The 17,673-nt window shown below is 34.1% G+C and overlaps 1 protein-coding gene across 1 annotated transcript in view; it reads left to right on the top strand.

Moving 5' to 3' along the window:
• Positions 1-2,333: 2,333 nt before the first annotated feature.
• LOC136027305 (histone-binding protein RBBP4) overlaps positions 2,334-17,673 on the top strand; it is a 40,482-nt gene continuing 25,142 nt past the window's right edge. The window contains exon 1 of the mRNA XM_065704415.1: positions 2,334-2,479. Coding sequence (XP_065560487.1) covers positions 2,464-2,479 — 16 coding nt within the window. The 5' untranslated portion in view covers positions 2,334-2,463. The remainder of the gene's footprint in view (positions 2,480-17,673) is intronic.

Raw genomic sequence — 17,673 nt, forward strand, 5'->3', positions numbered from 1 at the left:
AAATTTCAAGGGTCGCAATTGTGTGCGTGTTCTACATCTACAACTTGGTTTAGGAAAATTCATTAATCATACCGCACAATTGTAACCAACGGTTTTTCCCAGTATCACTCCTGATTTGTTTTGTGTTGCTCTTGTATCTACAATAGCTAAAAAAGGTAAACAGGATTCTAAATTTACATTTTACTGACCTGTTGCTATGTCTAGCTTGCTCTAGAAACTGTTTGGGTGTTACTAATTACTACAACACTACTACTAACAACTCACTCCAGCACCAATATGTTTTAGGCCAACACAGCTGAATATGTTCCTCCTCCGTCACAACCTTTTAAAACTCTCCCTTTTTACATAATCCCAATAAGTTTTATTTCCCTTAACTTTCCTTAAGGCATCCTTCTATCCCATTCGAGGACGACCTGATTTTCCTTTGGCCCTAGATGGTTGGCCGACAAAGACTATCTTTGGCAATCTGTAATCCTTTATCTGGAGAATGTCTCTTAGTCATTTCACATTTTCTGTCATTTTATCCCAAGAAAAACAGAATATAACCTTGGTCAGTTAGATGGGTACCCAAAATAATCCTTTGAAAATTTCTCTGGAAAACGTCTAACAAATCCTCCTCCGTCTTTCAGAACTCCCACGCTTTAGCACCATACTTGACCACTGTCATCATATTCTAATCTTGATTCGCAGACTTGCCTTCCTTTTCTTTGAAACTTTAACTGTAAAAAAAACACCCTGGGCCTTGGCTCTCCTACTTTAAACATCTTCACTGCACTCAATATCTTCACTAATACTACTACCTAAGTAAGTGCAGCTATCCACTTCCATCTTCTCGTTACACAATATCGCCTTTTTACCTACACCTACTCCCATTCTTAACGACTTAGTCTTTGCAAGATAAATTTTATAGCCTGTTCTTGCACCTTGAACTCTCAGAACCTTCTGAAATTGATTTCAAGATTAATCATGTTTAATAATTTCCTTCCTACAGAAACAAAGCTGCTTCTAAGTGCTTCTAATATTACCGTACTCGCTCTTATCACCTTTCCTGTAGAAGGATTTAATTAAAGCTTTCCAAAAATTGCTAGGCACTTCCCCTTTTTCAAAAATTATACTCATAATATTTAATAATTTATCCCTATCTTTGCAACCACCATATTACAAAAAAGTAACTCATTTACTACACCATCAGCACCTGGGCCTTGTTGTTTTTAATGCCTTTCTGTGCTGTCACTATTTCTTCCTCACAATATAATGTTCCCACAATTCCAAAGTGTCAACTTTTTCCTTATTTCCTATTTCTTGTACTTTATCGCCCTTTAGCGCGTTTTCAAAATGTTCTGTGCATCTCTCTTTAAGTCTTTCCTTATCAATAATTGCGCCCATGTTTCTATCTTTAATTGGTCTGAGTCAAAATTGCCTGTTTTCACTCAATTTTTCAATGTGCCATTACAATAGTTTACTATTATGATGTCTGGTGGTATCTTCCAGATCCTCAGAAATTTTTTTCCATAGCCTCTAGTGCCCGCTTCCTTAATTCGTATTTTAATGCTTTCTTCACTTCCCTTGGATTTCTCATATTTCAAATGATCCATCACTCACATGTATCTTGTACAAGCCCCTCCTCCCTATCACTAATATTCCTAGTAGCGTTTCTAACTTTTCTTCCCAAGTAGTCACTATTCTTTGACTTCATTGACTATATTCTAAAATTATTTCATCCGTCTTCTACACTATCAAATTTTATGCTCTCCTAATTTTGTATTCAACCGTTCCTGGAAAGTTTCTCTCAAATTATCATCTTGGATTCTGCCAACTTCGTAAATAACCCTTCTTAAATTTCAGCTTTTGGTTAACCCAATGCACTTCTGGTTGATGATCTTTACTTTTAACCTCGATTCCCCTATATACCCAGGTATCTTTTGGCGATCCTGTCGGTCTTCGGCAGGATCAAAACCTTCAAAATTAGTAACGACCAAGTTCAGTACCTATAAAGTTGCATTCTTTTCCTGCATAAAATTTTCAAAGGCTATGATATCATCTATAGCTCCAATTATAGAAGATAAACAAGAATTGAATTAGATGAAGATTCTCTGTCCCTCAATTAAAAAATTTTCAACTGTTAAGACTGTTTACGAACTAGGGATGAAAAAGAGCCTAAAACGTTTCAGGTATTTTTCATTGAAAAAAGCAACAAAATTGACGCCCCCTTGAATTTTGGAAATAATTTTCAATCCCCTTGGCATTTTCGTGAATTTTTGCCACTGATTCCTTTAAGGTTTAAGTTAATTCTATTGTACTAAACAATTTGTGATTCTGCTGGGTTACAATTAATTTGCATTTCTGTTGGGAGACGATATACATTGACATCTAGGATATTGTTGAACAAGTTTAAAGAAGAAACCAGCTCCAAATTCTGGCGGTTTAAAAAAAGAAAGAAAAATATTGAAATTGTGAAACATCATGACCGATAAGGAAGGTAGGAAATTAAGTTTTTTTATGCTTTCCTAGCTTTTGTTTCTATTTTTCTAGGGCTTGTTCAAATATTGCCCACTGAGACAATACAAAATCTTACACAAATATTTCTATTAAATGTAAGCTAAGGTTAGACAAGCTATTGAAAATTGCCTTAATTTCCACTTTGGAGCAAAAATCAGTTACATACTGAATCTGCTGTTCTCCATGTTTAGGATGGTGAACTTTCATTGCTGTGTTAGGGACCAGTGACATATTGTAAGAGAATTCTGCTAGAGAGGTGTAATTTGAAAACACTTGGAAATGATAAACATAATGTTGATTTGGCCTATTGTGATTAGAATATATGAAGTAGGCTAGACTGTTCATTTGCTGCAGAGATGAGAGAAAAAATCTAGATTAATCGTTATGCTTTAAGAATAAGATCAATTGGTATTTTTGATTTTTTTTTTTAAAGATATTTTTGTCAGTTTCAACATACTTTTGTCAGTTTCAACATACTTTTGTCAGAATTTCTAATAATTTTAGTAAAATTATAGCAGTTCATATAGCCTATCTGACTTTCTGATAAAGTGAATAGAGGCTCCTTGATCTCCCTTCCACAATCTGTTTTGGTTGATATCTGAAGAACATAATCAAAACACATGCTCTGCCTTTGACCTTCAAGTGAGACAAACTCCAACAATACATTCAGATTTTTCCCTGGATGTAGCATATGTAAAATGTGGAACATGCTTCTGAAAGAGCTGAGATGTAGGAGCTCCCTTGGGTCTTTCAAAAATAATTTAAATAAATATTTAGTTAAAGGTCAATAAGTAAAAGATAAAAATAGAAAGATAAATTAAATTAGATGAAGTTTAGATTTTTTAGTATATTCAGGTGAGGTGGTTGTACATCTGGGAAGGGAGGGAGGAACCCTATGGTTAAGATTAAAAAAAAAATTATATAATGAGGATGCGTGTGGTTATGGCAAAGAGTGAAGTGTGAGCTGTACTGCGTGTTAGTGAAGAATCTTTTATGTTTATGGGTCTCAATGTGAGTTTTTTCACAAAGCAGTGTACTTTAAGTTTAGTTATTTCCTTTTTTGGTAAAATTCTAGTTAATTGACTTCTTGCTATCTCAGAAAGGGTTTAGGTTAGGAAAATGAAACTTTCAGGGATGGGTCTACAGGCTAAAGGCTATGGGTCTGTCCCGGGAAGGTATTTTAAAGCACCCACCTCCACTCCTTCTCCCTCTAGAGGGCCCTGAAATTTGCCTACATGACAGGTCTATACCTATTGAAATTTTGACAAAACAATATTTTACCTTAATTTTCAGTTACTAGTTGCTTTTTCTCTGCCTTTAGTTCTGAAAATGCAATTCCTGTTATTTGAGTAGAATTTTGAGCCATATCAATGTTGTTTTTTTTTAATTTAGGAAATGTATTTGCATATCTTTAAAACCTTATAAAATGGAATTGAGCAAAGTTATGAAGCAATGAAAAAAAGTTATGAAAACAATTTTATTGTACTTTAATTAAGCAGAAGATCTATATTCCTAGGTTTCACTTTTATAACACACATATTTTTAAAGGTCATCAAAGGTCAGGGCCCTCTAGATGGAGAAGGAGTAGAGGTAGTTGCTTCAAAATTTCTTCCCTGGACATACCTTAGTCTGTAGATTCATTCCTGAAAGTTTAATTTTCCTAACCTAAACCCTTACTGAGATAGCAAGAAGTCAATTAACTAGAATTTTAGTTTTTTTTAATTAAACCTGATTGAACCCTGAAAAACCTTGAACCTTGAAAATCATATTATAAATAATTTTAGCACTGAGAAAATGTAGCATTATTTTTTCAAAAATGATGGAAAAGATGGTGCTGAGAAAATGTAGCATTATTTTGTGAAAACAAGCAAAAAGTCATACTTTAATTAAAATTTGTCATTTTTAAGAGCTCAAAAAGTGCTTAAATTTGAATTTGTGGCAGAAGCAATTATTATAGTTGTAAAGAACAAAAAGTAATAACCATTATGGAGTTATTTTGGCCCAAATAGGCCTATCCTGTATTTTCTCTAAGGGTTGTGAGGGGTCATGTTATCCCCATTAATAAAAATCTATCTGCCTATTCACCAAAAATTATAGGCTATTGCAACATTTCTGTTAAACATTTATTTAAAAAACAAACTGTTGCTGTTCAAAAAATTTGACCTTACTAATTTTGTCCTAAATTTAAGTTACAATCCAACATCTTATTTCTTAAGTAGAAAAAGTGAAATCTACTTTAAAACTGCTGCTAATATTAACCATTACTATAGCTATGTCATATGAAATTGAACTATAACAATCAAGAAAGAATATTACAGATTGTGTAAAAGGAATAATGGAAAAATGGTGGCCGGGGTCTACCCCCCCCCCCCCCAACAGAAAATACCACTGTGGAAAATAAGGCTTTTCAAATTTGAGAGTTTTGTTTTTATTTTCTGTTGGGGGAAGGAATTTGGCTCTTGTGTATTATACGCCACTCAATCAAGTTTACTCTCTACCCCCTCCCCCTCCCTCCATGGAAAATAAGGCTTTTCAAATTTGAGAATTTCATTTGAGTTTTTTTTTTGTAGAGGGAAGGAATTTTAGTTCTTGTGTATTTTGTGCCACTCACTCCAGCTTATGTTGTGTTAAACTCAAGAACAAACCAGTTTCTTTGTTAGTTTCTTTCTGTTTATCATGATACAAGACAAAAACAAGTGACTGAGTAAATGGAAAATACACCAATTTGACTATATATTTGCACATATAGAGAGGGGAGGGTAAGCGTATTTGGACAGTTTGAAGTAAGAAAATAATTCTTATTTTATAATATGTAGAATAACTGAACCTAATGCTTTCTGTATGCAGACCCACTATACTTACCTCCCCCTTTAATGTGTAAGTATATGGCCCAAGTTTGTTTCTAAAGTAACAAAGAAACTAATGAAGAAACTGGTTTGTTCTCAAGTTTTACACACCATGAACTTGAGTGAGTGGCATATGATATAGAAGTCCCAGAATTTTTCATGGAGGGAGACATGAGTTTCATAGTAATATTTAAAAGCCATCATAAATTAATTAAAAAAAAAGTTTTAAACAGAAAGTAAGGAGCAGCATCAAACCTTGAAATGAACAGATAATATTATGTATATGAAAGGAGTTGCCCCTTCAACAAAACTTTACACTAAAGTTCTGACTTTTTGTCCAAATTCTTTAAGAACAATTTCTGAAACACAATGGGCATTTAATTAGAATAATAAGATTTCTTTTAAAATTCCATAAAAAAATTTAAACAAAAAGAGTGAGGTCTTAAGGAGGAGGCAGCCCCTTTCATATATGTAATAATTTCTGTTCGTTTTAAGGTTTGATGCTGCTTCTTACTTTCAGTTGGAAAAACTTTTTTTTATATTTAATTTCGATAGTTTTTAAATAATACTGGGAAATCTGGCTCTCTCTATGAAAAATTCTGGTACTTGTGTTAAAAACTTAACAATGGTTGTGTTCTATCCCCCTTTATATGGATCATTTTGATGGACTTTGTCTTAAGGAGCACAGGAAAGGCAATTGGAGACCATGGAATCAAATGGGGAGGAAGAACGCTCCTGGACTTAGATTATGCTGATGATTTAAGCATATTAGATGAAAGTGTGAGCAAAATGAATGAATTTTTAGAGGTTTTGCGAGTTCAGGGTGCTAAAATAGGCTTGAAAATTAATGTTAAGAAGACTAAGTCACTAAGGCTAGGAATAAGTGAAGATGAACAGGTGACCTTAGGTAACGAAAAGATTGATCAGGTTGGGAGCTTCAGTTACCTTGGTAGTATTATTAGTAAAGATGGTGGGAGCAGTGAAGATGTTAAAAGTAGAATAGCTAAAGCTCAGGGTGTTTTTTCACAGTTAAAAAAAGTTTGGAAGAATAGAAAGATAAGCCTACAAACCAAGATTAGAATATTGGAAGCTACAGTGATGACAGTGGTCAAATATGGCTCTGAAGCATGGACACTCCAAAAAGCAGATGAAAATTTACTAGATGTTTTCCAGAGAAATTGCCGACGGATTGTTCTGGGTACCCGGCTGACTGACCGTATTTCAAACAGTAGGTTGTACGAAAAGTGTGGTTCAATCCTGCTTTCTGGGGCTATAATGAAAGAAAGGTTGAGATGGCTAGGCCACGTTCTACGGATGAAGGATGGCAGATTACCAAAGATTGTCCTTTTTGGCCAACCGTCTGGGGCTACACGGAAAGCAGGTCGTCCTTGTCTGGGTTGGGAGGATGTCATAAATAAGGATTTAAAGGAAATGGGAACTTCCTGGGAGGGTGTAAAGAGGGAGGCTTTAAATAGATTAGGTTGGAGGAGGAGCGTGCGTAGCTGTGTTGGCCTCAGGCGGCTTGGTGCTGCAGTGAGTTATTAGTAGTAGTAGTAGTAGTAGTTTAAAGCTTGAGAACAAAGTGGTTTCTTTGTTAGTTTCTTCACTACTTTAGAAGCAAATTTGGGCTATATGTTTGCACTTTGGGGGGGGGGGGGTAAAGTATAGTGGGTCTGCATGGGAAATGTTTTAGGTTCAATTATTCTGTATATTGTGAAGTAAGAATTGTTTTCTGACTCGAAAATTTCCATATTCTCTAAAACTATATAGCCCAAATAATATATTTCCCATCTATTCTGTTGCTTGTCTCATGCTAACCAGAAAGAAAAGAACAAAGAAACTGGTTCATTTTCAAGTTTTGTACAGCATAAAGTTGAGTGAGTGGCATATAATACACAAGAATCAATATTCCTTACCCCCACAAAAAAAGCTCAAATAAAATTCTGAAATATGGAAAGCCTTATTTTCCATGGAGGTAGGGTATTTTCTGGGGGGGGGGGGGTAAACACCAGGGGTATTTTCTTCAGAGGGATATTTTCCACAGGGAGTATTTTTTTGGGGGGAAGGGTAAACGCCAAAAAAAAACAGAATAATTTTTGTTGCTGTAAATTTTCATGTTGTGTTTTGATTTTTTTTTTTTTTAAACACATTTCTTAATTTAATTTTGTTTTTAATAGTGTTGCAAATTTAAACTGTAGGGATTAATTTGCCCCAGATCATTAACATTCTATGCAGTTACAGAGGTTGAAAGATTATTAACATTCCGTGCCAATACAGAGGTTGAAAGATCTTTTTTCTAATTTTGGGAGGAACACAATATCAGTAACATGTATAAAAAAGTGTTCTGAGATGCATTATAGAATAGCTTGTCTTATGTACAAAAAAGATGTAAAAGCTAAACTTATTAGTCATTAATCAGGCTCTGTGTAAGTTTGCATCATTGTAATTTTTATTTCTGCTTCTCTTAATTTCAACAAAAGAAGTTTTTCAAAGAAAAGAAAGACCTGGATTTTTATGGTTTTTTTTTAGGGTTGATTGTATAAATCTATTTGTTCTAGAAGGTCAGAAAGAAGCTCTTTCAAATGGAAAAAAAAAAAAAACATTCTAGTGATCAAAAAGATTGGAGGGCACACAAGTCCATTTTCTCCTTAAGAACATCTGATCAGAATTTTAAGATAGCCATGTAAAGCAGCATAGTTGAAAGTTCCACTCTGTTTTTTGAACAAGTGGCTGCCTCAAAACAAAAAAGCAACAAAGAAACATTAAAACTTGAAACAAACAAAAGTTGTTCTGTATATAAGGGGTTGCCCCCTCGTTCATTTATGGTTCTTTACACTAAGACTATTAGGAATTTTAAGAAAGCTTCCTATTCTAATTAAGTGGCCCCTGTTTTTCAGTAGCCATTCTTAAAAATTGGGACAAACAGTCAAACTCTAGTGTAAAGAGTAAGGTATTGAGGAGGGGGTAAGCCTTCATATAAAGAATAATTTCTGTTCATTTCAGGTTTTAATGTTGCTCCTTATTTTCAGTTTAAAAAAAACCTTTTTTATATATCCTCCATGAAAATTGTATCAAACATAAAGTACACCCCTCCCCCTTGTTAAGTTCCCCCTAGACAGTTCCATCCTCACTGAAAATAGCAATAATCTTTCAAAATTTTCTACATAAATTTTTAATAGGCTCTTTACCTACTGGATTATTTATAATTTTGTTAAAATCTTCTCTTTCAGCTTCATGCTCATCTAAATTGTCATATTTATTATTAGTGTTGACCCTTGACATACACTTAGGTAGAGATCAGGCATTAATCCAGTGAACAATGGTAATGCAGATAAGCTCATTAAAGTGCAATAAATAGCAAATGGGATGAACTTGAAACCTATATATTGCATTTAAAATTTTCACCAAAATATATCCCTTGCCACTGTGGGTATGGGCATTTTCATTAGATATCATGCACCAAGGGCATGATAAAATAGGTTCTTCAGGAGCACCTCATAAATATGCAAGTGACATAGACTGAAAGTGCAATGGGGGTTGGTGGCAAGCCATCCTGTGCTTTTGGACACCCTTCTTGTTTACCTTCCCCAGATTTCTCCAAGTACCCATTTAGAGCTAGATCAGCTCTGGCTGAGCTTACAGAATCAAGCCACTGACCCCTGTTCCAAACTAAATAATTAGCAACACCAGAATTGAAACCCCTGTCCTCATGGACAAACCACTAGGCTAGGATAGCTCTTTCTAAATATAACAAACACTTCATAAATTTTATTTTGACTCCTTCAAGGTGACATGCTGTTCCTTCTTATTTGCCTATAGAAAATGGTTACAAAAATTTCTGAAAACAATTGTAGATGCTTGCATATTTTATTTTTGTAACTGTTTTGATTTGACATAACGGACCCAATCCCTCCCTATGGATAAACATATATTTTGCTATATATAATATATTCTTGGCATATGTGCTCAATAGCAAATGACCCAATTGGTAATTGTAATAGCTGGTAAGAAGATGCAGATAAATTACACCTTATAACTGTTTGAAATTATTGAATATAAGGGGCTATATATTTATACATTAGTGAAGGGGTGCTGCATTGGTAAATTGAAACAATATGCTTTTAGGAAATAGATAAGTTGGTATTTGATTGTTTTAACATAGTTTTAAGTTGTTTTTTTTTTTTTGGGGGGGGGGGGTTGTTCAAAGGAGCCCCTGTATCTTAGCCTATAAAGTAGCTAAGTTGAGGGAACACAACTTTAAGGAGTAGATCAAAACCCTAAATTATGCTAATAGAAAGTTCCTTCAAGCTACTTTATCTAAATATTACCTATTTCCAAGACCTAGAACATTTTTAAAAATTGTCTTAACTAAATGTACTTTTATTATGAGGATGGCATTCCAGGAACCAATGAAGGTAAAATCTATAGTAGAATCCAGATAGAAGGGCAGAAATAAGACTGGACAAAAAAGAAGAAATATTTCAATGATTCTCCATTCAGTAGGCCTACTCTTAACCACAGCAAAATGAAAATCAATAAAATTCTGAAATCCACTTTGAAATAATCTAGAATACTTAGTTGTCTAGTTCTCAAAGGTTTTTTTCTTATCCAGCCCCCCTCCTTAATGAAATAATATATAGCCCAGTTTATATATTGTTATTCTATTTTACAATAATACTGGCTTTTTCACAGCATACAATAATTGATTGGTATTTTTTTTCTAAAAAAAACAACAGTTTTGTATAATAATTGGGCTATATATTGCCTCATTAGTGGTGAGGGTAAACTAAAGCAAAACAAGCTTTAGGAGTGAAATAACTAAGTTCTGCTTATTATTCAACAGTTAGTTCATAATGACAATTTGAAAGAAATTGCAAGCTTTTTTGTGTAGTCTAGGGTCATAATTTACAGCAAATTGCACTTGCTAGCAATATGGAAAAATCTGGTGTACATAAGTTATTAATGATGGGACTACATGACATCTGCTGCATCCCATTGAGCGAACCATGGTTTTGTTGCCCAGTCCTTGTCAAGATTTAATTTGAAATTATCAATTGTTGCAGATCCCACTGTCATCTTGCTTAGGTTGTTCCACAAACTTGTGATTTGATTGCAGAAGAAATGGCTACTTTTTGTTGTCTTGGCATGCTTGTAGAACTGCTTTGCTAAAAGATCTCTGGTACTCGACAACCAGGCAGATTCAAACATATCTTTGTCATCAGACTTGAGTTACTTATAGGTCATTATCTTGTTGTCTCTGTCTCAATGGTATGCCAGAGTTGGTAGCCTCAGGCTCTGCAGTCAATATCCATACTCTTTATCTTTGACACCCTTTACACATTTAGTTGCTCATCTCTGAACAGATTCAAGAGCCATCTTGTCATTTTTATTAATTGGAGTGGTAATGCACATTATATGCTCCAATTTAGGTCTCAGCTGGCTTTTATAGAATTTAATCACTATTACTGGGGATATACCAGCATTTGTACACTTGATTATACCAAGAGTCTGATTAGCCCCTGCAATTTGGGTGTGACAGTTGAATTTGAGATTTTTTCACAATACCCCCAATACACACAACAACCCCCAAATCTCTGTCTGAGGTACTCTTGGGAATTGATTGTCTCTCACTGGAATTGGATAGCTGTGAATATTGCCATTGTGGGCTACTTCTTCCTAAATGTAGAACCTTGCACTTACCTTAAATTTACCTTAAATTACAGCTTGGAGCAATCCAAGGCTTTCTCCACTTTTTGACATAAAACTTGAGTTTCCATATATTGGCCCATTTGCAAAAACAATCTAGGTTTGACATTATTGAGGTTGCACCCTGGTATGTGTCAATTGGACCAATAAGTTTTAAGTGCTCAACCTATGAGGTAAGTCACGTTTTTTGGGGGCATCATTCATGTAGGTATTGAAAAGTATAGGTCCCAAAACAGTTCCTTCAGACACCCTGCTTAAGACTGCTATTTCAGAATAGAAAGCTGTACCAACTTCACCAAAAACTCTTGACTGACTGCATTGTTCTCTTCAAGAGAAACATAATTCAGTCCACTACACCACTCTCCAATACCAATTGCCTTCAGTTTCAACTAGAGTCTTTGATGACAGACTTTATTGAAGGTTTTAGCAAAGTCTAGCAGAACCAAATCAAGCAGGAGACTTTGGTAAAGGAGCTCAGTTATGTATTTATATGATTCAATCAGATTTATTTCAACTGATCTACCTGGTTGGAATCTGTGTTGGTGTTTTGATAGAAGGTTGTTTTTGGCCAAATATTTGAGAATAGCAGTATTTACAATGCCTTTGAGGATTTTCCCAACAGCAGAGATAATTCTGATTGGTTGTATATAACTTGTATGTAACTTGCTCTATTTTTAGGGGAAGAGATTCTGGGTGTAACTGTAAGGTCATTAATTGTTATATTTTGAAAGACCATTGGATTGAGTATATAAGTGTAAAAGTCCATTTTTTGTCATCTGTTTTTTGGCTATACTATGCACTTACTAAGTTTAAAGTCTATACTATGCCGTCGGAAAGGTTTTTTTTCTAGCTCCTATCTCTGCTCTTTTATAATTTAGAAGGCATAAAAACTCGTATTGAATATTAGTCTGTAGACCTTTCTTAACTTTTGAAAAAAATCCTTAATTTTGGTTTGGCTTTAGGTTTTACTTCTACTATTATCGCTAACAGCTCACTGCATCACCAAACTGTCTAAGCCCAAACCCAGGTACACATGGTCTTCATCCATCCCAATCTATTCAAAGCCTACTCTTTACACCCTCCTAGGAGGTTCCCATTTCCCATAAATCTTTTCTTATGACATTCTTCCACCCTATTTGAGAACAACCCACTTTTTGTTTTGCCCTAGATAGTAGGCAAACAAGTACAATTGTTGGACATCTGTAATCCTTCATTGGTAGAACATTTCCTAGCCATCTCATACTTTCGCTCATTATAGCCATAGAGAGCAGGATTAAAGCTCATTTTACAAACAGCTTACCAATTGAGGCATGTTTGATCAGTTGGGTACCCAAAACAATCCGTAGACAGTTTCTCTAGTCAACATCTAGCAACTCCTCTTCTGTTTTTTTGGAGTGCCCATGCTTCAGAACTATACTTGACCACTGTCATCACTGTAGTTTCCAATATTCTACTCTTGGTTTGTAGATTTATCTTAAAATTCTATCGAACTTTTCAACTGTGAAAAATGTCCTGGGCCTGTAATCTAAGAGTGAAAATTTTGTTGACCTATCCTCCAATCTTCTTAAAACCACACTGTTATTCTCTCCAACTTTATCTACAGTATCTCTAAGTCTAGAAAGAATCATCATACTAAGTAATTTGCTTCCTACAGAAACCAGGCTAGTGCCCCTATAATTACCACAACCACTCTTGTCACCTTTCCTATGGAGGGCTACTTCCCTGCTACTGCAGAGATGCAACCCATAATAGGTAACTTAGCTAGCAAGGGGTTTTCAGCATCAAAGAGTCCATCATAACAAACAAAACCCAGAAGAAATATCCATTTATCATAATCTAGTGCAAATATTGTGTTATTTATTAGGCTGTAATTTCCAGAGATGGGCCATTCCTCAAGGTTACCCTGCAATGCTGTTAGCAAGAAAAGTTTTAGTTAGGAAAACTCATGAAAGGTTCAGTTTGATGCCACTATGAGGCCATGCAAGCAAGATCTCTCTGACAGAGAAAGGAACTTGTGATGGAGTGGAGATCCCAAACAATTTTGCAACACTAGAATAGCTCCAACCTTATAACCCTGTTGTCCAATAATTGTAATAGTATTTGAAGCTATTTGACCTATTAATACTTAAAAAAATAATAATCAAGGCATGTTATGCCAAGTTCTTTAAAACTCTGTAACTCTGTATTTAGCGAATTTTTAAAGCCCATAACACTTTTACTGGCCCTTGTATAGGCTATACAATAGATAAATCTTAAACATTTCTTTGCAAGATTAATTCTCTCATTTTCATTAAAAGTTGGTACCTTTTTGAAGATGGGGGAATGGAGTTGGATACTTTGTAGATTCTCCTAGAGTATAGTTTGGGCTTTGGAAACATTCCTGAAAGTATCATCCATCTAATCCAACCACTTTGCAGGACAGTAAAATCCAATTTCCAAGAATTTTACCAAACCCTTTTGCTCTTAAATGAATTAACTGCTTCACATTTCAAGGGGGAGGGGAATGCAGTAAAAGGGCAAATTACTTTTCATTTAGATGGCCCACTGTTGTCAGCTGCATTGTGGGTTCATTTGTCTTTTCATCATATATATATATATATATATATATATATATATATATATATATATATATATATATATATATATATATATATATATATATATATATGCAGGGTGTTCCAGAAGTCGCGCACCATGTAGATTTATATAAAAACAAATATGAAATATGAATATCAATGAATTTGCTCAATTCACCTTCAGCTAGAATATTTAAAGAAGCAGCTAAAGAAACTTTAAAAAATATATATTTTTGCGCGACTTCTGGGATACCCTGTATATATATATATATATATATATATATATATATATATATATATATATATATATATATATATATATATATATATATATATATATATATATATATATACTAGCTGTTGGGGTGGCGCTTCGCGCCACCCCAACACCTAGTTGGTGGGGGCGCTTCGCGCCCCCCCCCAAGCCCCCCCGCGCGCGTAAGTCGTTACGCGCCATATTAGTTACGCGCCATTGTAGTTGTCTCCCTATGTCCAACCTGTGAATATAGATATATGTATATATATATATATATATATATATATATATATATATATATATATATATATATATATATATATATATATATATATATATATATATATATATATATATATATATATATATATATATATATATATATATATATATATATATATATATATATATATATATATATATATATATATATATATATATATATATATATATATATATATATATATATATATATATATATATATATATATATATATATATATATATATATATATATATATATATATATATATATATATATATGTTTTTAACTACGTAAAACTTGCGAATATACAACATTCTTTGCTGTCCAATTGTCTGTGCATATAAATAGATTGTCAGGTTTACCGACTCTTGAACATGCAACATATAATGGTCCATGGGAAAACAATCCGTATTCAGATCTATACCTCATGATTCTAATGATTGCTCTTGAGCTTTGTTGATGGTGATTGCTAATCGACGATTCCCTGTGTCGCCGTCGTCATTTATATATCCCCCTGTGCCTCCCGGCGTCCCCGTTGTATTTGTGTCCCTGTGTCCCCGGTGTCCCGGTCATCATTTGTGTCCCGGTGTCCCGGTCTGTATATACATTCGTTTTTGAATTGGTTTTTTTTTAGGTTTTAGTTTTTTACCTTTTTTTTAGTTTTTTTAGTTATACCTCATGATTCTAATGATTGCCTTTGAGCTTTGTTGATGGTGATTGCTAATCGAACATTCCCTGTGTCCCCGTCGTCATTTATATATCCCCCTGTGCCCCCCGGCGTCCCCGTTGTAGTTGTGTCCCTGTGTCCCGGTCGTCATTTATATTCTCTGTGTCCCGGTTGTCATTTCCCCTTTTTTTCTTTTTATTTTTTTTTTTTGGTTTTTACTTTTTTTTTACTTTTTTTTGTTTTTTTTCTTTTTTCTTTTTATTTTTTTTTAGTTTTGTTTTTCTCCTTTATTTTTCATTTTTTTTCTTTTTATTTTTTTTTTCTTTTTTAGTTTTTTTAGTTTTTTTTATTAGTTTTTAGTTTTTTTTAGCTTTTTTTTACTTATGTCCTGGTCGTCATTTATACTCCCTGTGTCCCGGTCGTCATTTGTGTCCCGGTGCTTTGTTGATGGTGATTGCTAATCGAACATTCCTTGTGTCCCGGTCGCTTTCTCTTTGAGTGTCCCGCGTCATTTATATTCCCTATGTGCCGGTGTCCCGGTCGTCATTTGTGTCCCGATGTCCCGGTCTGTAATTTCGTCAGTCGAAAACATGACGTCAGTCAACACAGAAACATGACGTCACCTGATCCACAGACAGACAGACAGACAACTTATTTTTATATATATAGAAGATATATATATATATATATATATATATATATATATATATATATATATATATATATATATATATATATATATATATATATATATGACAATGTAACCTATTGTCAGTCAAAAACAGCTTTCTGCAAGAGCTACAGTGGGTCAAAACCTTCTGTCATATTGTGTGAAAACAGAGCTGGCAGTTGGCTCTAGGGCCAAATTCATGAGATCTGCAATGATTAAGCAAAAACTGTAAGTCAGGTTTCACAAGTATGTCACATAGAAACATCATATAGGCAAATCAACTTACAGGTTTCTTGTTACTGCATAGCTTAGTATGTATACATTGTAAAAGAGTTGATAGTTGCTGTATTTAGCTTTCTGTAAATACATGGGCTATTTACAGGTTATACATGTATACACAAGTATACATTTAAAGGGCCATGTAAATACATGGGCTATTTGTGGTTACTATGCTGAAACTAACCACATTTGATCAAATGTGTTAATCTCCTTCTGCCTGACTTAGTATTGATTCACATATTTTCCTGTAGATTGGTTAACAATTGTGCCTTGATTTCAGGTTGAAAGCACTAGAACTTTTTTACTTTTTAGGCTGCTCAAATAAATTGTGTCTCTTCATCAAAACAGAGCTTTGAAAAAACATGAGACTTTGAGAAGTTCTCCTATTAAAGGAATACTTTTATCTGTGGTGATGTTGTGTGAGCTACCTTCTAATGTCTTTGTAAATCTTTCGAAAAGTAATGTGCTAAGGGTAGTCCATTGGTATTTGTTCCCTTTGCCAGATGCAGACTTGTATCAATCGTGTAATTACTTCTTACATTAAGTAACATCATATGACTGGTTTAGGTCTGCTAGTTATTAAATGTTTGCATATTGCAAGCCTAAATTGAGACCTGAAACAAGCTTAAAACAAAAATATCCTTCATTCAAGCTTGTTTCAACTCTGCAATTTTAAAAATATTATCAAAACACCCCAGCAGCAAGGCAATTTCTTGGTTTAAGAGTTCCAGTTCCAAAATTTGTATATAGGATATATGAACTGCAAATTAGTCCTTTCAATCCTTTGACTCCACAAAAAAGTATCTTCAGATAATCAGAAATTCATCATCCTCGTCTGTAACGAAATTCTGGAAATAAAAATAAGTCTTCCTGCCTTTTAAAAACCAATAATCGCAATTAAAGTTCATAATCCTATTGATGGGGTGTGGGAAGTGCTGGTACTTGAGCTACCTATCCCAGCAGTTTTAGGCATATAGGTCAGCTGGTACCAATACAGTTCTTCCCACTCACTTCTGCACACTCTCAAACAAATGATGAATAACTCCTTTTTATTGTCTTCAATGGGCATTAGTGATCAACAAACAATTTGTCTCTTCGTTAAGATATCAATAGGAGCCTTAAAAAATCTTTCTAGAAATCTGCCAAGGCAGGTTAGAATTCAGAAATACAGTGTAGGTATTTGGTATATTAACCATCAAGCCAAGGGACTTCATCGAAAAAGTCTCCACATTCAGTGGCTTGACAATTAAATAAGACATGCTGGATAGTTTCATCAGTTGAGAGGCAGACACAGTCTAGAGGGGAGTTGTGTAACTTCTACTTAAATAACAAACTATTGAAAAAAAGGGCACCTGATTTCACATGGTAATATAGTACTGTGTATATTCTAGTATGAAAAGGAAATAAAATCAATTTATTGTGATTAACATTAGATCTTTGTCTAAAAATGTTTTGTGAATCACTTAAAAATGACTTCATAAAACGTATGAAAGAGTACAGAAATCCAGGTTAATTAAAGGATCTATAAGTGACTATATTAGGATCTTCAAACATAACAAGAAATATGAACTAGATTTAAGCTTACCATATACACAAAATATATAATAAAAATTTAATATATATTTGTACTTGTTGTTGGACAAGACACAAAAACTCCACCCAGTATCTAGAATAGTCCATATGATTAGTTCCCATCTTCTACAACATTATGCCAGCTATTCAACATTTAAGAACCAGCACATATTTTCTCATCTGCCAAACTAAAAATCTCTCAATGTGCTTGAGGCTGTATCTGATTATTTCACATACATCTGTCAATCAAGCGCCTGTTTGCCTAGGTAAATCTGGCTAAGAAGCAGCTACGAGGTCTTAAGTTAGGATACATCCATTGGGTCATGTCTGAACATAG

This window comes from Artemia franciscana, chromosome 5 (genome assembly GCF_032884065.1).
Source record: "Artemia franciscana chromosome 5, ASM3288406v1, whole genome shotgun sequence".
Lineage (NCBI taxonomy): Eukaryota > Metazoa > Arthropoda > Branchiopoda > Anostraca > Artemiidae > Artemia > Artemia franciscana.